The 25,835-nt window shown below is 44.6% G+C and overlaps 1 protein-coding gene across 9 annotated transcripts in view; it reads right to left on the reverse strand.

Moving 5' to 3' along the window:
- Positions 1-25,835, reverse strand: part of IL1RAPL2 (interleukin 1 receptor accessory protein like 2) — a 592,622-nt gene that overhangs the window by 115,704 nt on the left and 451,083 nt on the right. For all 9 annotated transcript variants that reach the window (XM_077308260.1, XM_077308262.1, XM_077308257.1 and 6 more), the window contains one exon: positions 5,223-5,297. In XM_077308260.1, the coding sequence (XP_077164375.1) occupies positions 5,223-5,297 (75 nt within the window). The remainder of the gene's footprint in view (positions 1-5,222; positions 5,298-25,835) is intronic.

The following is a 25,835-nucleotide window of genomic DNA, read 5'->3' on the forward strand; positions in this document are numbered from 1 at the left end:
CTAATCCAGAATTTAATTGGGAGTAAGTTGAGTTGCTGGAATGCCAGCCAGTGAGGAAGGTCTCCTTCACCATTCTCCACACTCCATTTCTCTAACTTGTGATGCTCTAATTTATGTGGTCAACCAGGAGTAATAGGCACACTGCCTTGCCAAGGTCAGGATTCAAGGGACAGTGCTTCAGTGGCTGTGCTCCTTTCTCTGTAACTGGACACAGAGAGTGGCAGTAGGAGAGGAATTATGATCTTATTGACTCCCTTATGGGGTCCCCTAGGGGGTGGTACTCTCCCCTACATTATTTAACATTCTTATGCGCCCTCTGGCAGAGCTGGTCTGGAACTACCCTAAGCAATGCCTTAAAGTGGAACAGACCAGTTGATGCTCTCTGTCATCAAATATGGTGGTAATGGCAACTAAATGCTAACCAGAAGAAAAAAACAAAGGAAAACATCAGCAGAAGAGAAAATACCAGCAGCCAGTAAACTTGCTAATTACAAGATTGGTTCAGGCATGACAGAACGGTAAGTTCACTTTGCACAGAGATGTTGCAATGAACAATACAAAGGTAATGTATTGGTCTGGTTTGCACTTGGAAGCACTTTCCATATTGTTACATCCACTGAGGCCTTGGGAAGAATCATCCTGATGGCTGCTAATGCTACTCCATTAAGTCAGGTGAAGCAAAATGAACTTGCAGTAACGTTCCTACTGCCTAAGGCCTCTGAAATAGTCCCAAAGTAAAATAAATTCTATAAATCAGAATTTCTGAGATCCATTAAATAACTCTCTGTCTCTGTCTTCTTTGGATTAATTCATTGGCTGTCAAAGCAAAGCATCTAGGAAATCAATATAATTAGGAATATCACATTTTACTTTTTCTAACGTCTTATTCCCTTGGCAAAAAGCATTCTAGATTTCTTGCACTAGAAGATGGTGAAAGAGGGAGGGAGAGCGTTTCTACATTAGGAGACATACCTTGTTTTAGCCTCGATTTTAATTTCCCTTCGATGCTGCGAGTCAACTCTAGGCTTTTGGGCTTTTCTCCCCTTATTTCACAGGCTGAAATTCATGACATGCTTTCCACACTGAGTCTGATGGAGATAGCCTCCCATCCTGCTTTGCTCCCTTCCCCTTTTCAAAATATATGTTTTTTGCAAAATGGTGCAAAAAGGCTATAATATTGTGCAAGATTGCGTTTTCTTTAAACTTAGAAACAGCATAGTAATGTTATCGCCTCCCCTTTAAAAAAAGGCAGATTTCCCAAGGGGAGGGAGGGGAAGAAAGGAAGAGGGAAGGAGGACACCAACAAGGAAAGAGGCGTGCCCAGATGACTCAAAATGGCAGGTGCAGGAAAAAACCCAAATTGCAAGCATTTCCATATTGTGCAGCCCTGAATTAGACCCGCTTGAAAAGATGAAATCCGTTTTTCTCGGGATTCCTTTGCTGCGGTGCAAGTGAGGGTGCAATTTGGGACTGCACACAAAGCAGCAAATTGTAATGCTAAAACGGAAGACAAACTTGAATCTTTAAAATTCCAAGTCCGAACGATATCGCTAGTGCGGAAACAGAGAGAGAAAACAAGTGGATGGCCGCACCTGCATTCAATTTAACAGGGCTGCTTTGATCTTAGTCATTTTATAAAACACTAGAAGAAAAAGGCAATTTCAGAAAAGCAAAGCTTGCTTTGGGTGTTGCGGAAAACCTGCCGTCAGGTCACTTTAGAAGTAGCTGGGTTTTCTGAAGAGCTTGGCTGCGCCTCAAATTCTCCATAAATGCTGCTCTGCTGGATGATCTAATTCAGGGGTAGTCAAACTGCAGCCCTCCAGATGTCCATGGACTACAATTTCCAGGAGCCCCTGCCAGCATTTGGCAGGGGCTCCTGGGAATTGTAGTCCATGGACATCTGGAGGGCCGCAGTTTGACTATCCCTGATTCTAATTCATAGCACAGGAAATAAGCAAAAAAAGATGCCCATTTCCTTGGAAAGTTAAAAAGATGGCTGAAGGAAAAAAGGGAGATAATAGCTTGTGTACATGTATGTATTTATGTCTTGTGCAACTGCTGTTGTATCTCAATTTCCATATCAATGACAGCAGGTGTAGTGGAATGACTAAGAGTGTGACTCCACAAGCAATCAAGCTGAGCTAAGACTATTCACTCCTATTTTGGAAAGGGTCAGAAAGTATCTCTCACATTTGGAATGTTGTTTTTTCCAGCACATGCTGCTAATATACATTTTTTGGACGCTGTTATTCTCAGCACTGTTTTTGTTCCCCACCTTTGCCCTTCCCTAGGTCTCATGTACTCTTGCGAGTCCCTTGGACTGCAAGGCGAACAAACCGGTCAGTCCTAGAGGAGATCAGCCCTGCATGCTCCTTAGAAGGCCAGATCCAGAAGATGAAACTCAAATACTTTGGCCACCTCATGAGAAGGAAGGACTCCCTGGAGAAGAGCCTAATGCTGGGAGCGATTGAGGGCAAAAGAAGAAGGGGACGACAGAGAATGAGGCGGCTGGATGGAGTCACTGAAGCAGTAGGTGCAAACTTTAATGGACTCCGGGGAATGGTGGAGGACAGGAAGGCCTGGAGGATCATTGTCCATGGGGTCACGATGGGTCAGACATGATTTCGCACCTAACAACAACAACACAAGGTCTCATTTCCTAGGCAATCCACAGTCAGATGAATTACAGTGCAACATCTGACTTGATGATGGTATGGATGCTTGCAGATAAAACCAATTAAATTATTAAAGTCACTCAGATTCAGTGGCCAATGACATTAAAGTAACAAGAGGGAGAAGAACAATGACCTGAAGTATCTGGTTGGATGATGGAACATAAAGCAACAGCAAAATGCTAGAAATACTTGAGTTTTTTTTCACCATTCTTTTTGGCTGCATTGAATGTGATCCGTTTGAATACCTAAAACAGAGAATATTTAGGCACAGCTCTAGTTAATACCCAATGCAGTACTGCACAATGTCTGACTGGAGTGGACAGGGAAGAGAAAACGGGCCTGGAACCATCTGAGCAGGCCTTGTGGCACTGTAGGGTCACTGAACTCTGCACCACCAACTGTGGGTTCACCCATCGTTTCCTCCTACACCTGGCAGCAGCATGGGAAGAAGCAACTGGTGAGCTGACACTGGTTATCACTGCTGCCAAAGGATCTTAGCCAAGCAGCCAGGGGCATTGACAGAGATGCTGAGGCTTTTCTCTGCTCCCTCCTGGCCTCCAGTGACCCACCAGGAAACATGCTTGTAAGGTAAATGGCCAGTCTGCCCATCATGCTGATCCCCCACCCAGCCATGCAGAATAATTTGCCAAGGGCTTGACACATTTTCCCATTGTTGCATCCCCAGGCAGAATGCCAACATTTACTAACTCAGTCTGGGTCACCATACATAGCCAGCAGGTTCATCTTGGCACAAATTGTGCATAAAGAACAAAAAAGCTAACTGGAATAGTTAGGACCTCAGAGGCTGAATGTCTGCATAAAATAAACAAGTTACTAACATATGTGAACATTTATTGTGCGCAGCTTAAAAGGAGGAGGAGGAGGAGGAGGAGGAGAAGAAGAAGAGTTGGTTCTTATATGCCGCTTTTCCCCTTTCCTCTCCCCACAACAGACACCCTGTGAGGTGGGTGAGGCTGAGAGAGCCCTGATATCAGTGCCCGGTCAAAACAGTTTTATCAGTGCTGTGGTGAGCCCAAGGTCACCCAGCTGGTTGCATGCGGGGGAGTGCAGAATCGAACCTGGCGTGCCAGATTAGAAGTCCGCACTCCTATCCACTACGCCAAACTGGCTCCCTTAAAAACACACACAAAGCTCATAGGCCATTATAGAAAAACTAGTAAAAAAGCCCATTGTATCCAGAAGACAATGGGCGCTAGCAGGCAGGGACCAGAGCGAGGGGCAGGCGAGGGACAGAGCAAGGGACAGGCTACCTGAAAGAGGAGGCGGATGGCGGCTCCTCGGCGTCTCGTGGTTTTTGGTGGGGAGTCCCAGGCGTGGTGCGCTGGGCTGCGGCGGCTCCTCTGCGTTTTTTTGATCTTCTGCGGCTGGGGGGGGTGGGTTCTTTCTGCTGCTTCTCGGAGGCCACGCCCGCGGATCGGGCCGCGCCCGGCCGCGCCCGCGGGCCGCGCCCGCGGATCGGGCTGCGCCCGCGGGCCGCGCCCGCGGATCGGGCTGCGCCCGCGGGCCGCGCCCGCGGATCGGGCCGCAACCGCGAGCCGCGCCCGCGGATCGGGCCGCGCGGGCGCGGCCTGGCCCTGATTCCCTCTCGGCGGCTGGAGTCTCGGCGGCTGGAGGTTCTCGGCGGCTGGAGTCTTGCCGGGGGCTCCCTCAGGGGCCGGCCTGACGCGTCAGGCCGGGAGCAACTGCGAGCCGCGCTGCGCGCGGCTCGCAGTTACTGGGGCTGGGAATCAGAGGGACCAATCGGCAGGCGCTTCGCGCCTGCCGATTGGTCCCTCTGATTGTCTGTCATGAGGAAGGGTCCAATCCGGACCCTTCCTCATCCCGGACACATCCCGCCCCAGAACCCCTTACTATTTTATTTAGTCCGTGGCGCCCGCGGCGCCACGGGCGGTGTACAGATTATCATGTGCAGTACACAATCTTAGGTCTTAGACCTGATCCATTTTGACCTTCAGAGATCTAATTTTGACATAAATAGAATGCTAAAATATAAAATACATAAAGCAGCCAGTAAATTAAATAAATTATGAGAACTTATGTTTTAGGGTGACAAAATCAATGGATCCGATGAAAGCTGCCAAGAAACTGTACACCCATGAAATCAGTGCTTGTACAAAGGCAAGAAATTTGATTCATACTGGTTGTCAAAGGAAATAGAACTCTGTCATTCAACATATCTTTGGATGAATGAAAAACTGATTGTTCTTTGCATGCATGAATCCATCCTTCATCTCCTGCAACACACCACAGCCCTTTCCTAACAAACAACCAATTTATTTATTTATTCATTCATTCAACGTATATACTGTCCCCCCACCGTAAGCAATTAGCATTATTCTTCGACTATGCTATACAAACTCCCCTTTAAAAGCCTGTTGCCATAAATTCTGCCACTACAAATGAGAAGCAGCAAATTGATTTGCATGTAGTAACTCTGGCAATTAACCTTTCCTGATACATTCAATCTCACCCTTTTGTAATCCGGAGAGAAAGTTTAGGATCTATTATCTCCAAAAAGGAACTTACCCAGCTGGACATCTATTACACTCGTCTGGTTCTCTGTCGGGTACAAAGGCTGTGGAGGTCTTTTTGTGACTAATGCTAGAAAAGAAAAATGAGACAAAAAGAGGAATGGGTTAAAAAGCTGGGACCAATTGCAGGATAAGGAAGGTGCCCTTCAGGAAATGTAAAGACGATAGTGCACAAATATCTGTAACAGTTTTTGCTGTTAATAGCTTCTCTGTTAATATATTTGAGCAAGGTACAGGTGGGCGGAGGCTGTCTGGACTTCATTCTGGCCAGCGGGCCAATCAGGACCCAGCCCCACTGGCATCCGACCCCAACAACCCAGCCAGGGACAATCTGGCAGTGATTGCTGCCAGTCTGCCCCTGAGCACTATCAGGAGAGCAGGTTAGTGCAGCTCCCGGGGGGGGGGGGAGAGTTCCTGCCTACCCTCCCCCCCTTGCCAGCAAAGGCCTCGCTGCATCTCCCGCCCCTAAGTGTCATGTCCAACACTTCTGCTCACTTTGCCTCAGACCACTGACAGAGCTGGCAGGTGCCTGGCAAATGCGCATCCTACTCGGCTCCCTTCAGGCTTGCTGTGAAGGAAGCCTCTAACTGCACCTGACTGAGGCAAGGGAGGCGTTTCCAAAAGCAACACGGGGGAGTCTCTGGGCATACTTGTACTTTCCTTTGGTGGGGGGATTTTTCAAATTGCCTTGAAAATGTCTTTTTCACTCAGACCCATAAGCCACACAGTATTGAGCCTAAATGTACAGGTCGCATAATAGGTCACATAGCAGGCTAATGGAGTGGGTTGAGAAATGAATGCCTGTCATAAAGGAATAATTTATAGAATCTGGCACTGACGACACAGCAAGCTAACAAATTTGTAAAGTGTAAAGTGAGCATGTGCTCAGATCAGTTTTTCAGAGAAAGATTCTGCAATAAAAATAATAACCAGTTTAGAAATAACCAGTTTAGAAATAACCAGTTTAAAAACAGTGTGCCTGCTTCAGCAGAGTAGATCCTCCTGGTGAGTTGTTCCTCCCACCACCGGTAAAAGCCACTGGTGTGGATCACTGGTTGAGAAATTCATAATATACTAGTTACCCAACTCATGTGGTGAAGTGCTATGAATGGGATGTCAAGGGAGGTAAGAAACTTATCCTAATTGTCTAATAGTTAGAATAGTTGGATGTTGTAATAATGAGATGACCACAGTGCTGGGTAACCAACTAAAACAAATTTAATTCACTATGAAGCTGAAGCTAATTTTGAGTTCTGAGATGTCATAATACTCAGATATTGGTGGAAAATAGACAAATCACACCTTTGAAGAGTGACTTGCACCAGCACATATGAATTCAGCTACATATCAATGAATTACAGAACTTGAGATAAAAAATAGTTTTTTTTCACTGCAAGTTATATAATAGTGTACCCATCCATTTTTGCTGGTGTGGTCGGTATATCTGTTTTCTCCTATTGGATACAATACTTTTTAATTCCCCCACTACATCATGGTTTATTAATATATATAAATATATATATTATTGACAAGGAAATACCACTATGCATAAAGCTTGACATATCACTAGAAGGCAAAATCCGAAAGTCCAGCTCACTTACTTTGGCCATATTAAGAAATGCAACTTGTTGGAGAAAACAATTATGCTAGAATTGGTCAGTGGAAAAAAGAAACCAAGCTGACAAAGAACACAATGGACACTGGCCATAGTATTATACAACGAAAAGAAGTGGTACAAGATCAAGAGATTTGGAGACAGCTGAGCTGTAGGATTGTCAAGAGTGAGACATCACTGAATGGCTAACATCATCATCATCATCATCATCAACAACAACATGGTGTAATGTAGTGGTTAAAGAGTAGCACACTCTAATCTGGAGAACTGGATTTGATTCCCCACTCCTCCATATGCAGCAAGCCTTGGTGTTTTCACAGAGTAGTTCTCTTAGAGTTCTCTCAGCCCCACCTACCTCACAGGATGTCTGCTGTGTAAAAAGAGAAAGGTATTTGTAGGTCACTTTGGGAATCTTCTAGGTAATAAAATGCAGAGTAAAAAAACCCAGTTCTTCTTGGTTTTTTATACTCTGCTTTTACCCGAGTGGAAAAGATCAATGTCTTTGTGGCCACCTACTGTGAACCTACATGCTGTCCTGATTTCCATGGAGAAGAAATGCATGGAAGAAATATGGCATGTAAATGCATTTCTTCTTCATGGAAATCAGGGCAGCATATAGGTTCACAGTAGGACCCATTCTGCACACATAGGATAATGCACATTCAATGTGCTTTGGCAGCTGGATATTCGTGTGTGGAACAAGAAAATCTACTTCTAAATTGCAGTGAAAGTGCATTATCTATTGTGTGCAGAATAGGCCTAGGTTTCCCTTCCAGACACTGACCATAGCCTTACCTACTTTGTTTCAAAACGGGGTCCAGTAGCACCTTTAAGACCAACAAAGATTTATTCAAGGCGTGAGCTTTCGAGTGCAAGCACCCTTCGTCAGACTCGAAAGCTCACGCCTTGAATAAATCTTTGTTGGTCTTAAAGGTGCTACTGGACTCTGATTTTCTTGTTTCAAAATGATCATTGTAACCTACGCTCTCCAGCTATAACTTGAGACTGACACTTCTCTCCATACTACCAAGTGCCAATGGTGGCCATGAAGACATTGATCTTTTCCACTCAATTTGCCCCAGGTCAATTTGGGCCAGGTGCAACACTGTTGGAAAGCAGTTTATTATCCCACTTCGCCATGGTGTCATGGCACATCTGTATACCTACCAAATTTTTCTCATCTTTTGTCCAGTATTTCCCAAACCTACTTTGCAGCTGGATGTCCTCTTTTGTTTGGGATGAGGATTAAGATCTTAAATCAATGGTCTCACAGTTGCAAGCTACACATGTTGTTGAGGGATTTATAATCGGATCCCCCCATGTGTAATTTACTTGCAGAAAACAACCGTGGGATGGGGTCACAGTGTCATGGAAAGGCTTCTTTTAAACTCATCCCTGCAATCTTTCTCCAAAAGAAATTGCACTGTCCTAACTAGCTTTAATCTGTGTTTGTGCACGGGCAGGGAGTGGGGGGGGGGGGGAGAGGACAAATACCTATATGTTTCATTTTGCTACTGGGGTCCAAAAGCAGCACAGGTGAAGAGTTCATTTCCTTTCCTAGCAAAGTGGCACTAATTGGACTCACCCTGGTTACATTTTGCAGCTAAATTACTTATTAGTGGGCCCAAGAACAGGTAACTTGTAGTTTGACCCCAGAAGTTTTAGATTCAGCATTATATCTTAATTACTGGAACGCCATATGTCAAGATTCAGATCTTATATTAGACATTATATATGCTTCTGGTTTTAAATAACCCTCAATTTATCTTGGTAATAGAAAGGTGAGAAGAACAAAGGACTACTGTTAAAATGGTGACACTGTATAGAATTTCCTCACTCCTATTGTACCATCTAGAATAGCGATCCCCAACCTGTGGGCCGCGGACCACATGTGGTCCTTCAACTAATTGGAGGTGGGCCCCGAAGGACGCTTTCTCCCCCCCCCCCCGGCCCTTTACAACACACTTCGGGTGTCATTGTCTCCCATCACTCCCAGATGGGACTATCTTGTTGCAGAGAAACAAGCTCAGGGTTCCCATTGATTTATCATTGTCATGAGTTAAAATTTCCATGAAAATAAAATGTTCCTTCTGTTCATTGTTGTGGCATATCTATACCTTATTTTGAAGGGATGTTACCATAGCGATCAGAGAGCGTTAGGGCAGTGGTTGAGAGTAAAGGAGTAAACTACCCCCCCCCACCCATCCACCGAGCCTCAGTAAAATTGTCAAGCGTTGAGTGGTCCCCGGTGATTAAAAGGTTGGGGACCACTGGTCTAGAATATGTCCCTCATTTTCTGGCATTCTTATAATGTGTCTGCTGACACTGCTCATGTTCGTCAATGATCTAAAACAGGGGTAGTCAAACTGCGGCCCTCCAGATGTCCATGGACTACAATTCCCAGGAGACCCCTGCCAGCTTTCGCTGGCAGGGGGCTCCTGGGAATTGTAGTCCATGGACATCTGGAGGGCCGCAGTTTGACTACCCCTGATCTAAAATGAAGGCCTAATGATATTAGGAGGAAGTATGACATACAGCTGCCATTTTTCAGTGGCAGTCTTGTTATTATAAGTTATAGTCCTGCCTCAAGTGTAGCTTGAACTCAAAATTCCAGTGGTATTGGGCCTGTCCTCGGTAACATGAAAAAACTGCTGAGTGATGAGAAATTTCAAATTACAGCATGTGTTGCTAAATTTTGTGCAACCACTATTAAATTATGTATCAGCTTCAAAGAATACTTCTATGCAGAGATACGTGGCTTGATGGTCTTTGTTTTACTGTTCACATATTTTAGCAACCTTTGAATTATTTATATATTTTACAGTTTGTATTGGTCTAAATGACTGTTAATAAAGATTTATGTAGTGGTATCTTGCCATTCTTTAAACAAACTAAATATAACATGTACTCCCTGAACAACCCACCTAGGGGTATTATGCACTGGGGAAAACCTTGCGAATACCCTGCAAAAAACAAAGTCTCTTTTTGGTTTTTACATGTGGCACCGTTTTCCCCCCAGAAGCCCCATCACTGTGTTTTCAATTCTGCATGGTACTCACTCCTATGACAGTGACTGTGCCTTTTCTGTATTGTTTCCTCATGGCATTTTAAACTTCTTTTGCTACGACTTTTCCTTTATGATGGTTCCAAGGACACCTTTTTTGCACGAATAAATGTTACCATGTTTTTTCTCTCCCCTCCTCTCCTATTGTACACCAGTGGGTGAATGGAAAGCCCCTTTCTGTTTGTAGTCTCTCGTCCACCAGTGGGAGGTTGATATGCCCTTTGTTTGGCACTGCCCCTCCCACCTCTGCTATTACAACATTATACCAGCAGAAAGTCATTCAGAGACATTTTAATCCACTATCTAAGAGGAACAATATACTTCAGTGGGGAAAAGGTGGTAGTGATTCCAGAGATACAGGTTAATATTCAAAAGGATGTGTGCTCCCATGGGAATTTCTTGTTGAAGCCTACATGTCCATGAACTACAAGTCCCATGAGGCCCTGCCAGCAGCATGTGTCAGAATGGCAGTCAGGTGACATTGCTGCTGACCATAACCTACTAATGAGCATCCAGTACAATGAAGCAAAGACCCCTCCCACTTGATGATTTGTCATCTTAACTGTTTCAAATATATAATCATAGAACCATAGAATCTGTACCGCAGGCGCCACGGACTAAATAAAACAGTAAGGGGTTCTGGGGCGGGATGTGTCCGGGATGAGGAAGGGTCCGGATTGGACCCTTCCTCATGACAGACAACCGGAGGGACCAAACGGCAGGCGCGAAGCGCCTGCCGATTGGTCCCTCCGATTCCCAGCCCCAGCAACTGCGAGCCGCGCTCAGCGCGGCTCGCAGTTGCTCCCGGCCTGACGTGGGGAGAGGCGGGAAGCGTCTCTCACCGCGTCAGGCCGGCCCCAAGGAAGCCCCCGCCGCAAACACAACACAAGACTCCAGCCGCCGAGAAGCTGCAGAAAAAAAAGAAACACCCCCGGAGGAGCCTTTCGCCGCTAGCGCGACGAGAGGCAGCAGAAAAAAAAACCCCTGTAGGAGCTCCAAGCCGCCGCGCCGACGAGAGGCAGCAGAAAAAAATTAACCCTGTAGGAGCCTTTCGCAGCTCCACGCAGCAGAAAACAAAACCCTGAAGGAGCCTTTCCCAGCTCCAAGCAGCAGAAAAAAAAAACCCTGTAGGAGCCTTTCGCAGATCCAAGCAGCAGAAAACAAAACCCTGAAGGAGCCTTTCCCAGCTCCAAGCAGCAGGAAAAAAAACCCCTGTAGGAGCTCCAAGCCGGCACGCCCACGAGAGCTAGCAGAAAAAAAAAAACCCTGCAGGAGCCTTTCACAGCTCCAAGCAGCAGAAAAAAAAACCCTGTAGGAGCCTTTCGCAGATCCAAGCAGCAGAAAACAAAACCCTGAAGGAGCCTTTCCCAGCTCCAAGCAGCAGGAAAAAAAACCCCTGTAGGAGCTCCAAGCCGGCACGCCCACGAGAGCTAGCAGAAAAAAAAAACCCTGCAGGAGCCTTTCACAGCTCCAAGCAGCAGAAAAAAAAACCCTGTAGGAGCCTTTCGCAGATCCAAGCAGCAGAAAACAAAACCCTGAAGGAGCCTTTCCCAGCTCCAAGCAGCAGGAAAAAAAACCCCTGTAGGAGCTCCAAGCCCACGAGAGCTAGCAGAAAAAAAAAACCCTGCAGGAGCCTTTCACAGCTCCAAGCAGCAGAAAAAAAAACCCTGTAGGAGCCTTTCGCAGATCCAAGCAGCAGAAAAAAAAAAAACCCTGTAGGAGCCTTTCACAGCTCCACGCAGCAGAAAAAAAAAGCACCTCCTGGTGTCCCCTGGGTCCTAGCGCCCATTGCATTCCTGGTTGCAATGGGCTTTCTTGCTAGTCATAGAATAATAGAGTTGGAAGGGACTTCATGGGTCATCTAGTCCAACTCCCTGCTCTATGAAGGGACTTCATGGGTCATCTAGTCCAACTCCCTGCTGTATGCAGGACACTCACAACCCTATCGCTCATCTGATAGTCATTTAGTATAGTCTACTAAGATATGCAAAAAAAAAAATGCAGTTTCAATGCACATGTATAAACAGGCCCATTTTAAAAGGGATGATTTAAAAGGGTCAGCGAACTGACTATGGTGAAAAATGTTAAGTGCATAATACCCCCAGATCTAGGGCTGCCATCTGCCCACTATGAGCAGCCGGCTCCCTGCCAAAACACACCCCATCCCATTATGCAGTGGTACTTAAATGAGTGGCAGGAAAGACTTGGGGAGGGAGGAAGGATGTCACTGATGCTACACTTCTCGTTAAAACCCAGACATCCCTAACCTTCTAGGATTTTACCAGTCTCTATGGCAAAGCACTGACATTATCCTTTTTAATATGCCCTGTCCCCAAAGTTTCCCACGGGTTTCAGGTATGTTCCCAGCTTTTTACATCCTCAGATTGTATGTTCCAAAAAGTCTACAGTAAATTGAGATGAACAGAGAAAAAAACAGCAGATGTTGAGGGAATGGGTATAACAGCAGGTCACTGCACTGCCACAGGAGTGATAGACAAGCGCTGCCAAGGGCGTTCGTTGTGTATATATATTTTCCATTTGACATTTGTTCAAATTTCGCTTTCCCTTACACTCTCATTCTCTTCATGAAAACTTTGTCAATAAATAATAAGCTAGGGAAAAAGTCAGGAACCACTAGACCAGAAGTACATAAATTGACGTATAACCTAAAATCAATCATTTTATTTAAAGCAATTCTTTGGAGAAATCTTTTGTTGCTTTGTCTAGACTGACTGTAAAGATTACATACAGGCTTATTCTCTTCCCCTAATGCTACTGGCTGGGGGTCATGGAAGAAATGTTATAAGCAGAGGCATTGTCTGAGATAGTCATTTTTCTAAAATTTTTGATGGCTTTTTCCTTCTGTTGAAAAACTTGTAGAAGATACTGTCTGAAAAGCAGCAGATGGATTTGGGTTTTAAAAGAAAGCTGGAGACCCAGAGGATCAATTGAAACTCTTGGGTTTTGAACTGCCCCAGAGGAAGACAGGTTACCCCTCAGTACTTGGCCTGTAATGGCAAGCTTCTAGTATATTCTAATATGAAACTAAAGACAATTACATTCACAGAACAAGCTGACTGCTATTACTCTGACTTCTGGCTCCAAACTACATGGTATGTATTCACACTTACTGACTGATTGATTGTTGGATTGATAACCTGCTCTATCGGACCTGCTGTCTCAGGGCAGTTTACAACATCCAGTAGTACAGTAGTACAACATTCAATAATAACATGTAAACATTGAAACCGTTTAAAAACAGGGGAGCACATATGGATTACAGTGGGAGGCCCTTAGTATTCATACCCTCAATTATCTAAAGAGGTTTTAACCATAAACCTGGCAGAATAGCTCCATCCCTACAGAACTGTTCTAGTTTTGTTAATGCCCTGATGTTCTCAGGGAGCTCATGCCACCAGGTTGATGCCCGTTGGATTTCTTTAGGGCCGTGGACCGTCAGGTGATTTGCGGTCACAGAATATAGTGCCCTCTGGGGGACATATTCAGACAGGTGATCCCACAGATACACTGGGCCCAGACTGTGTGTGGTGAAATTAACGTGACCAGATTTCCTGGGCCAGAAGGCGGGACCAAAACCTTTGGCCTGATCTGAAATTCAACTGGTAGCCATTGAAGTTGATGGAGGATGGGCCGGATGTGGGACCTCCACAGTGTTACTGTGAGGACTTGATGATCTCTCTCCTGTTGCTACCCTCCATCCCCTGAGGAAGGGGATTAGCCACTGGAGGGCTGTCCTGGCATTGACAAGACAGCAAGCTAGAAGCTCATGGTCCACTGTGATGAATGCTGCTGAGACATCTAGTAGTCCATTCTATGCTCTGCAGAATACATTTGCAGGGTAGAGGTTTTGTTGTTTAATTACCTGGCATTGCACAGCACCAGTGTCAGAGGCAGGTTGTCATGAGGGATGGGGCAGAGTTTGGAAGGGGCCCGAGAACAGCCAAAGAATCTAGAGGAGCATCTGGTCAACCATCCATCATGAGACAGAGCTGGGTTTCATCCACGTATTGGTGACACCCAAGCCCATAGCTTAGATTAACCTGGCAAGTGGGCACATAAAGATGTTAAATAATATTGGGGAGAGAACTGCCCCCGGTGTAACTCCACTTGGAAGTTGGCAGGGGTGCAATTGGTTCTCCCTGATTGTAACCCTTTGCCCTCAACCCCAGAGAAAGGTGGCAACCCCTGGTGGGCTGTCCTCCATATTCCACATCAACAAGCAAGAAGCTTGTGATCCACTATATTGAATGTTGCCATCAAATCTAGTAATACAAGCAATGACAACCCACCTTGTTCCAGTTATCTCTGGAGATATCCATCAGAACAACCAGCACCATCTCCACACTGTGGTCTGGGCTAAAGCCTAACTGGAATGGGTCAAGGACCAACGTTTATGCCAAGAATGCAAGCAACTGATCCATGGCCACTCATTACAACCAGCTTCCCTAGGAATGCAAGATGCAACAAGGGCCGTAGCAGGTTGGGTTGCACGGGTCCAGTGACGGTTTCTTCAGTAGGGGATGAACCACCACCCTCTGGGAAGGTCCCTGTCATTAGAGACAGATTTATGATTTCCCAAAGTGGTCCTCCTACCATTCCATCACATGTGAGTCAACCTGTAGGGCTGAGAGATAGACTCGTCTACTACCCCAGGCTCAAATTAGGCTCAGTTAATCAGATATTTTGCCCAAAGAGAAGGTAGCTCTTTTTCATCCAAGCCCAGTTCTGAATCTTGGAATGATTTAGGAACCTGTTAACTCTCACGCCCACCAACCCAGCACCAAATCTACCTGGCTGTTGGTATCAGCTGCTGACACAAAATGATGCTAGTGGAGGCAGTGTCTAGGGCTCTGGGGTCTTATTTAAAAAAAAACACACACACCCAACACCTTCAGAAGAAGAAGAGTTGGTTCTTATATGCTGCTTTTCCCTACCCGAAGGAGTCTCAAAGCGGCTTACAGTCGCCTTCCCTTTCCTCTCCCCACAACAGACACCCTGTGAGATGGGTGAGGCTGAGAGAGCCCTGATATCACTGCTCGGTCAGAACAGCTTTATCAGTGCCGTGGCAAGCCAAGGTCACCCAGCTGACTGCATGTAGGGAAGTGCACTCCTAACTACTACACCAAACCAGCACTGCCAAAATAGCATCCAAGGCACAGGAAGATGAGAAGGAGGAAAAGGCAGGAAGAGAAATGCTGTCAGTCTCCATGTGGCCTAGGGTAGCTGAACTCATATCACCTACAATATTTAGGAAAAATCTCAAATACAACTCTCTGTGGACCTCATGGTAGAGTTGCCTTTATAAAAAGGGAACTATATTATCCTAAACTTCCCATTATGTTTATTTTCCGTTCACATATTTTCTTGGGCCCTAAGAAGAATAAGTGGGAAGCAGAGGGATTTTTAGCAGCAACATTTTAAAAATAGCTATCTGGAGACCCAACTGAATTCCTGGCTCTGTGACTGAATTAGTGATGGATGTTTGCCAAAAAATGTCAGATTCTCCGTTGGCCAGACAATGATAAGACTGAGCCAGAAAGATACACATAAATATTAGGCAAAGAGGAAACACAGCCCTGCAGGCACACTGTTGGCTCAGGAATTGTAGAACTTCTTTGCAATTCATCGCCTGCTTGAATTACAGCTTTCTTAAACAGCATGAAATGCCTTCACAGAGCAAGTGATCAAAGGACCACAAAGATTGCTGAAATAACTAATCTGAGACTGAAGAGAACATATACATTCTTGTTTGGAAAGTACTATGAAGACAACTGCTTTGTTCTAGAACAGCACTCAGAAAGCTCAGGTGTTTCTCAGGGGAAAGATTAATAAAGTTGGACCAAATTCATTGAAAAAAAGTTTGCCCTCTGAAACTGACCTTTTTGATACACTGGAGTGCCAAATATGTTTAGGGAGCAAAGATTGAACAGAGCTGATGAGGACAAATAGTCTAGGCCAGCTTTCCCCAACCCCCAGTTTGGGGACCGGTCCCAGTTTGTGGATCAGTCGGTAGCAGGCCGTGGTTCCTCCTCGTCCTCCTCTCTGGCTGCCTCGGGGGTGGCCCTGCCACTCTGCTGCTGGCTCACCTTTGGTGCTCTCCCTTGGCATGGCAGCACCCCCCAGTGGGCAGTGGGAAGTCAGGGGTGCAGCGGGAAAGCAAGTGGAGCAGGGGCTCTGGTGGCGGCGACGTCCCTCGGCAAAAGACTACCCCCCCTGGGCCTCAGTAAAATTGTCAAGAGTTGACTGATCCCCGGTGATAAAAAGGTTGGGGACCACTGATCTAGACCAGGCTTTCCCAACCAGGGTTTCTTGATGGTCCTGGAAGAGTTTCCTGAATGTATGGTAGTTAGTTAATTTTTAATATATTTTAATTTTGTTAAACATTTATTGGGTGTTGTGACCATATATGGACAAGTCAACTCACCCCCCCCCCAAAAAAAATGGCCAATGATGGGCCTGGAGGGGGTGGGAAGGGGAGAGGCCCCAGGTGGACATGTACACAGCTCTGCTTCCCAACCATATTCTGCACAATTATGTGCAATTCTAGGGTTTCTCAAAGCCTGAAGAATGTTTCAGAGGTTTCTTAATGGTAAAAAGAAAAAGTGAGAAAGGCTGGCCTAGAAATGCCCAGAGTGAACTAAGGTACACCAAAAAAAATATTTCCCTAGATCTTTTATTATGTGCAGCCGTTCTTGTGGCTGACAGAACCACCACTGCTCCACTCTTGATTGGTCCCTAAAATGTACAATCACAAAGAAGTGTGTTGTGCAGTGGTGCCTTAATTCATCTGAAGGGGGCAGTGATGCCCAGCAGACTGTTTTAATTGTTTTCTATGAATGATGTAAACTGGTTTGATAGGGGTGGTCTTTAAAGATAAATAATAAATGATTATTATACACAAATTGAGCACCTAGCCTACAACACTACCCCAAATCTCCTGCAACACATGTGGGTTGCATGGTAAGTGTCTCGGGCATGCAGCAGAAAGTCCCTTAAATCTGAAAGTTGCTACTCTAAATCCATTTCTCTCTGCATTAACCAGAACTCTAGTAAAGGGTATTTGTTTAAAGACCTAAATCTGTCACAAATTCCTTGGAATCTAGGTCTGTGGATTGCCATTATCTCAGATGGTATTGTGGTCATGCATTTGTGTCACCAAGAACAGAAACGTCAAACCTGAGAGCAGACACGCTGAATAACCACTGTATATTTATTTATATAAGAAGATCATAAAACTCCTCCCATAATGAAGAGGGACAGCAGCTCAATGATACAGCAACAGCTTTGCATGCACGAGGTCCCAAGTTCAACCTCTGCCATCTCCAGTTAAAAGATTTCAGAGAGCAGATGTTGGGAAATATCTTTCTCCACAGCTACTGCCATTCAGAGTTGACACAACTGAGCTACACAGACCAAGAGAAAATAGATTCAACGTAAAGCCGGACAGGTTTTTCCTGCCAGGAACCTCCAGTTAATGGATCTCAGGTAGCACAAATTGAGAGATACCTTGCTCGGCCTGAAGTCCACAGTCAGAATAGATAACGGCATGCTAGACTGATCAGTGGCCTGCCTGTAGATAAGGCAGTTTCATGTTTAATGCACGTACTGACTTCAGTGAGTCAGGATTCTACCACTATGCCCAAGTGTTTGCAGGGCAGTAAAAAGCACAGTAAACAGTCTTCAACTTGGAATGCATGACAAAATCATACTTTCTATCCCAAAAGGGGACAACCTTGATTTCTATTATTCTCTGTATTGTGTTAATAACTGACAATGTAAGGTGTAATGAATAATAGAGCGATGTAGGTATTGCTGGTAGGTTGTCATTTTGCTGTTGAATATCAAGCTGGGCCTAAGGGAAGGATTCCAGGATGAAAGACAGCTAAATTATGAGGACTGACAAAAGAACTGAGGAGTGGGAGGGGATGCAGCAGGATAAAATGTTTCATTTCCTTCCACAGTACAAAGAAACACCAGCTCCTGGCACTGCTTCCCCACTAATCAACAGAAGGTATCTCCTACCAGTTATTCAAGAGCCTAACATATACTGTGACAGCAGATCTTGGATCTTTGAATAGCGTCCGCTGGGGCAACTTCCTGGCATGCCAAAACTTTTCTGTGGAAATTAATTCACACCCCAAAGTTAATTCCATGTTCCCTTGCAGCTCAAAAATAGATACTTTGACAACACAGCTTCAGGACCCCTTTTCCAAGCATCCTGATAATGTCACTGATACTCTTCAGCCTGTTATGAGAACCAAACTAAGTAGGCAAAGGATGGGGGAAGTCAATGTTTGTTATTCCAGACTAGATTTCTGTAACTGGCTCTACACAGGCCTGACCTTGTCCTTGACCCGGAGATTACAGTTGGTACAAAATGCGGCTGTATAGATCCTTACTAAGTCATCTTGGAGGGTCCATGTACAGCTAAAACAACTGTACTGGTTGCCAATCTGTTTCTAGATCAAGTTCAAGGTACTGGTTCTGACCTTTAAGGCTATACACTGCTTGGGTCCTGCCTACCTACAGAACTGCTTACCTCCTTATGCTCCTCCACAGGGCCCTTCGCTCTGCGGATATGAATTTGCTGACGGTTTCAGGTCCCCAGGAGGCATGCCTGGCTTCGACCAGGGTCAGGGCCTTTTTGGTTCTCACCCCTACCTGGTGGAATAAGCTGTGAGCCCAAACGGACCTCTTGGGGTTCTGGAGGGCCTGCATAACAGAGTTCTTCCATCAGGCATTCGGTTGAGGCCTGGTTGAGTTTCCAGGATTATAAGGGGTCTTCCCCCATCCCCCCTGGCTCAGGATTGAGTATTAGACCTGTCCAGAGCCATTAGGCAATCTGTCCTTGTTTTACTCATTTTTAGTGATCAGTATTTTACACCATCACTTGGTGTAAAGTCCAATGACTTGAAGTCCATTGGGCCATCAAGTCCAATGACTTGAAATGTTAGGTAGGAGTTTTTGTAATATGGTTTATATTGTACCACCACTTGTTGTTAATATTTTACTGTTTTATAGGATGTCTTTTATAGATGTGATATTTTGTGAGCTGTCGCAAGCAAGCTGTGCTGGGAGTGGCAGGATAGAAGTATAATAACTAACTAACTAACTAACTAGGTAAAAGGTAAAGGTAAAGGTATCCCCTGTGCAAGCACCGGGTACCACTGATCCCTGGCCCAAAGTCTGGGATACTGGCACATGGCCAATATACTGGAAAAGGTCCATTTTTATCCCATTATTAAAGAAAGGTGATGCTCACATATGCTCAAACTAACGACCTATAGCCCTGATCTCCCATACAAGTGAAATATCTTACTGAAGATCATTCAGAACCATCTCAAATCAGCCATTGATGCTCAGCTACCAGATGTCCAGGCTGGTTTTCAACATGGTCGCGACACCTGAGACCACATTGCAAATTTGCGCTGGACTCTTGAAAAAAAACCATGAATATCAAAAGGCCATCTATCTATGCTTTATTGATTATTCTAAAGCATTTGACTGTGTTGATCACAAAAAGCTATGGGATGCCTTACATGAATTGGGAGTGTCATCCCACTTAAACCACCTCGTCAATTCATTGTACCAGGAGGCCACATCAATCAGGAGGCCACAGTATGAATAATATATGGAGACACTGATTGGTTCAAAGTCAACCAACCAGTGAGACAAGAGTATATATTATCACCCTTTCTTTTTAACCTTGATGCAGAGGTAATTAAGTGGAATCTTAATCTGGAAGAATCTACGATTGGAGTCAAAACTGGAGGTCATAACATCAATAATTTCTGCTATGCAGATGATACAACACACGGAGTGTGATCTGAAGACCCTGATAAAGACTAAAAGAAGAAAATGAAAAGATGTGACTATGCCTAAATATCAAAAAGACCAAGATCATGACAACTACTGGCAGTAGCACCAGTATGATTGACCAAGAGAACATTTAATGTATTGATGATTTCATCTTTCTTGGCTCTATGATCACTCAAAGTGGTGGATGCAGCCGTGAAATCAAATGGCAAATAAACACTGGGCCGAAACGCAATGTTAAGCATGAATCAAATATGGAAAGAGAAGAATATCAGTCTTAATACAAAGTGCCAGCTAGTCAATGCCATAGTCTTCCCCATAACAAGCTATGGATGCGAAAGCTGGACCCTGAAGAAAGAAGATAGGAGGGGAATAGATGCTTTTGAATTATGGTGTTGGAGACGATTGCTGCGGATACTAAAGGTAAAGGTAAAGGTATCCCCTGTGCAAGCACCGAGTCATGTCTGACCCTTGGGGTGACGCCCTCTAGCGTTTTCATGGCAGACTCAATACGGGGTGGTTTGCCAGTGCCTTCCCCAGTCATGACCGTTTACCCCCCAGCAAGCTGGGTACTCATTTTACCGACCTCGGAAGGATGGAAGGCTGAGTCAACCTTGAGCCGGCTGCTGGGATCGAACTCCCAACCTCATGGGCAAAGCTTTCAGGCGGCTGCCTTACCACTCTGCGCCACAAGAGGCTCTTAGTATGCTGCGGATACTACAGACAGCCAAAATTACCAACAAGATAGTTTTAGAAAGGAGCAAACCAACTATATCATTAGATGGCAGCAAATAACGGCTAAAGCTCACTTATTTTGGATACATCATGTGATCAGACTTGCTAGAAAAATCACTACCACTCAGCATAGTCAGCGGCAAAAGGAAAGGTGATCACCAAAGGATCCGCTGGCTCGGCATGATCAAAGCCAATACAGGGATGACCATGGACCAACTGAAAGAGGCGGTCATTGACAGAGATGCGTGGTGAAGACTTTCCTATAGAATCGCCGAGGGTCAGACACAACTGAACAGATAACATCATCATGTGAGGGGGGAAACAGGTATAGAGGACCGAAAAGAATCATAAACATGTGGAAAAGAGGAAGAGAAACTGAGTTGAAAAGGTGGTTTTATCTTGCTGCCACACCCTAATTACTGCTTTGCATGAGCTGGCTGATCTGGGTGCAAGGAGAGGAAGAGAGAGAATATTGGGGGAAATAATCTGCAGGCTGGCAATTACCATAGCACCTATCAGTGATCTGGTTTAGTTGTACAATCTGTTAAGCAAGTTTGCTTCAGTCTTGGAAAAAGAGAAGTCTTGCCAATCCTTAGAGAGATATTTGCTATTTGCTCATATTTCCCTCTGCCTCTAGCGGTTGCAGCCAGGCCTGCATTTTAAAAATTAAGACTTTGGGCTGCATGCAGCTGGTTCCAAGGGCACCCTCAAACTGCCCTGAGGGTGGACTGCACACCCACCCTGGCCTTGGCACACCATTGCTGTCCTGAATTAGTGCTGCAGGAGGGTAAAAACACCACAGCAATGAAACAGAATATAATAAGTTCAGGGTAGAAAAAGTGTTACGAGCTTAAAAAAAAAAGTTTTTCAAAACGTTTCTTTAATTTAAAAAATGAAATGTTCACCCTCTCTTGCAATAGTGCGTAATAGTTGTGTCCTTCCTTGCTTCTCCTTACTCCTCACATATTTAATGTCATCCTGCAATGTATACCTTTCGCAGGGTGTAACCTAAAGTATATTTCGAAACAGAGTGGCATTTTAAAACCTGGCTATAAAATTAATAATGAAAAGGTGAGAGTCAGCTTAAATGGTTGATTCGGAGGGGGAATGCTGCATTGTTGCATATTCTGAGTGATTTGGTAGCAATTTGGCATTCAGGAGATTGAACTGCCGCTCCTCTCCTCACACAGCAATATCAACCTGACAAAACGATTACGCCTGCATCCGTCATTTGATATAGCCGAAATAAAGTCGCTGTAACACAGAGCTGTCAGTGGATAAATGTCTCTGGCTTTGAAAATAAACATCTCACACTTATTTTCCATAAAGCATCTCAGCATTCAGCTGGGAGTGAGAGAGACATCATTATCCTGTGACAAAGTTCTGTTCTATCTAGAATTATTTGGTCAAGTTGGAAATACATCACCTGTCTGCAGCAATTGGGAGAATGTAATGACTTGCGGCATTAGATTCCCTGTCCTACCACATCTTGCTAACTTCACATTAAGTATTCCATCTTTTCTCTCGTCTTGGGATGGAAGGAGCTAAAACTCAAACTCTCTCTCTCTCTCTCTCTCTCTCTCCCTCCAACTCTCTCTCTGGCTAGGCAGATAAAAAAGACACATGTAGTCTTGGGTGGTATTTTAGAGGCCTCAGTTCAGAAATATGCAGACAAAATTGAGAGGATGCAGAGGAGAGCAATGAGGACGGTCTCAATCTACACACCTTTCTTGCTGTACTAGAAGCTGCACTTTAGGAGTAGGCCTCTCTAGCATTGGAATGTTTAGATCATGGTACACTACAGAGAGGACTGAGTTCATAGCCCATTCCATTCATGACCTAAGATATTTTATACAGCAGACACACTATTTCACCTACAACTCTAAATACTTGCCTTTGCGCTATGTATTGAGTAAAATGGTTTGAAGTTATCCTTTGTTTCAAGGAGATTTCCAAAGCATATTTTATTATTTTAAAAAAATCTCTTCACTTTCTTAGTCTCCCCCCCCCCCCATCCTTTTCATCTTACAAAAAAGTAACAGAAGCAGTGACAGATGAAGCAAAGGTCCATCATCCATCCTGAAGGGACAGGAAGAGACTTTGCATGCAAATGAAAGTAATCATTCTTATCAACCTGACAGCCAGAGAGCCAAATTTCTGCAGCCTACAACCAATTAATATTCCGCATCCGACTTAAGATCACTTATGCACAGATGCCTATTATGCCACTTGTATGAGTCTTGTAAGCAGTACTAGCAGATATTGGATTTGATGGGGGATTCAAACATTGTTTTCCTATGAACTTGGGTCATCGGACTTAATTAAAACAAGATTTGTAATTGAATTACAATGGCTAATGAATGGTATATTAAAAAGAGACCTAAAATAGAGTCTTGATGAGTTTACATGTCCCTTGTTCGAGACTTTTACTGGTCCAAAGTTTATCTCTCAGATGTATTTAATTTCTCCTTAATATGGTCTTAACAGGAGAGTCTGATATCTAGAAAGAAATTCAGATGAGGTTTAAAAGCTTCCCTAGCCTACTGCAATTTGTCTGGCCTGATGCAGCCATGCTTAAATACATCTGAGTCCTATTGTATTCAATAGAGAAGTGTTATTTAAGTCAATGAGAGAAGTGTTATTTAAGTCATTTATACCCTGCCTTTCTCTACAAAGCAGCTTACATCATTCCCCTCTTCTCCACTGTACCCTCAATACAACTTCGTGAAGCAGGCTAGGCTAAAAGTGTGTGACTGGCACAAGGTTAACCAGCAAGCCCCCCCCCCCCCCGGTCATCAAGTGAACTTCATGGTAGAATAATGACTGAAGGATGCCCAGGCCAGAGTCCAGCGCTGTAACTCCTACACCATCCTGTCTGCTGGTGAGGAATTTTGCCTCTATCAGAACAGGCAACCAATATCATAAAAGGAGCACATAGGAAAGGAAAGAACATATGAAGTTCCATGTGATATATACTATACCAGGGGTAGTCAACCTGTGGTCCTCCAGATGTCCATAGACTACAATTCCATGGACTACAACGCTGGCAGGGGCTCATGGGAATTGTAGTCCATGAACATCTGGAGGACCACAGGTTGACTACCCCTGTACTATACAATCCACATTGTTCATACAATCAACCTATTTTATTACTCTTCAAAGAATTCAAATGTGAAAAATCCAGCTGCAGTTTTGCTATACAGACATGTCTCCAGTAGTTTCAAAAGACCTTCATCAGCACCATGAACCAAGAAATAGGATGCTAAAATGAGCTCCAAAAGCCGATTAGCTTCACTGGGCTTCATTGCTAATCTGATAATGGATCCCTATGAGATACCTCTGCACGTGACTGCTACGTCCTCCAGATTGTCTATCAAAACAGACCCAGACAACACGCAGTGTGTCTCTGTGGACTGAGTGCCCCACCCATTGTGCTCCACTCAGAATTGCTGCACCCCTTCCCCCACATCTGGCAACTTCTATGTCAACAGTATTCCCGTTTATCTTTGCACAGGCAAAGTTTCGGGTGGCCTCCAAAGCACATTGAGATCCATGCAAATATTGAGATTCAAATCTGTGAAGCCTGCCACGATCATCCCCATCCCCATTTTGCTGGAGCAGAGAAAGGATGTTGAGTCTCAGGTGCTTGATAAGATGCATCAGTCTGTTTGTGCATTTATTAGCAGCTCTGCTAGAGCAGCAGGAAGACCAAATCCCAAACAAATTTAAGATTAAAACGCTCCCCCAGGTATTTTAACAGACTCCTCATCAAGGCTTAAGTCTTTGGAGTAAGTCTATCTTTACTGTTTGATCCAGATGAAGTTATTTCTTCAGGGGGTGGGGGTAGGGAGCTCAAGCAAAGCAAGAAAATCCTTTCCCTTTTCTTCAACAAAGTCATGTGAACAAGCACTTGGCTTTGAGCGAGCAAATAAAACCAGAATGAAAAGGAACCTCTTTCCAGAAGTCAAAAGTACTTGCACATATTGTGAAATGCAGCTAGAACTGGTCAAACCCAAGGGCATCCCCCTCAGGGTAGGGGTGGAGTGGAGATTTAGTAGGACTCTGATCAAGCCACAATGGTCAGTTGACAATCAGCTTGAGTTGTCACTGTGAACGGGACATGGGATCGCTTTTGAAAATTGCGCAGGAACTTCATCTGGTTCAAAATGCAGCTGCAAAGATGCCAGCTAGAGCCTGCCACTGACCCTATATTGCCCCAGGAAACCGTGCTGGCAGCCAGCTCTTTCTTGGATGAACAGAAATCAATGGCTTTGAGAATCAGGATGCTTGAGAGACTGCTCTAACTGCTCTAACAATTTGGGGAATCCAAACCTTTGCCAGCTGGTCTCTTAGGGGTGCTCCTCTGGAGGACCAGAGGCCTGAAAAGTCTGCATATGGAGTCCTGCACAAGGAAGTTTGTAGTGGAAAATTTAAACAGCTTCAGAATGCATTCAAAGGGGAGGATTAAACAGGATTTGTTTTAAATGACATCCGGAATGGCGCACTGGTTACAGTTTGAATCCCCATTCTCCCACAGAAATTTGCTAGGTGACCTTGGGCCAGCCACATACTCTCAGGCTAACCCACCTCACAGGGTTGTTGTGAGTATACAAATGGAAGAGAGGAGACTGATGTAAGCAGGTTTGGTACCCTGCTGGGGGAAAACAGAGTATATATGAATTAAACAAATATAAGTCGTTTTAAAATTAATGTTTAGTTCCAAACATTAGTGTTATATCTATACTAGCTACATTAAACATTACATTTGTTTTCTAAATTATCTACTGCAATTAGCACTAGGCTTATGTGACACAAGAATTGTGTGGTATACATCCTTTGGTGGCCTGTTCTCTTGCCTGCCCATGCAATTGTTAGTGCTTCCCTATGGAGCAGCAGGAGAACTTTGGTCTTCCTAAATAGTGCCAGCAATCAATGTTGGAGTTGACTCCTTGTGAGGGGAGGACCTTGGATGCCCCTCCCCAACATTAAGGATGCTCCTGCCATGCCTACCAACTGCTGTTCCCATTCCTTTTTTTCTGACGCACGTGAGAGACACTCTCAGCACAGAATTATATAATAGCGAAGAGTGGTGAGCCTAGGCATATGCCATAGGAGGTGGTCTCCAAAAAGTCTAAAATATACATATATTGGTTGGAGCCATAATCTACAGATCCCATTCAACCACTCAGCTTCACTTTATAATGAGTTTAGACATCTTATATAGAGTGTATTGTTACAATTCTGACCACTGAGGAAGACCCAGTAGGGTCGAAACACGTTTGATCTTATGTGCAGTTGGTTCTGTATAGTTTTTATGCAGTTTTTATTCTGTTTTGAACTGTGCACTATAATAAATA

Source organism: Paroedura picta, chromosome 13, assembly GCF_049243985.1.
Source record: "Paroedura picta isolate Pp20150507F chromosome 13, Ppicta_v3.0, whole genome shotgun sequence".
NCBI classification, from domain to species: Eukaryota; Metazoa; Chordata; class Lepidosauria; order Squamata; family Gekkonidae; genus Paroedura; species Paroedura picta.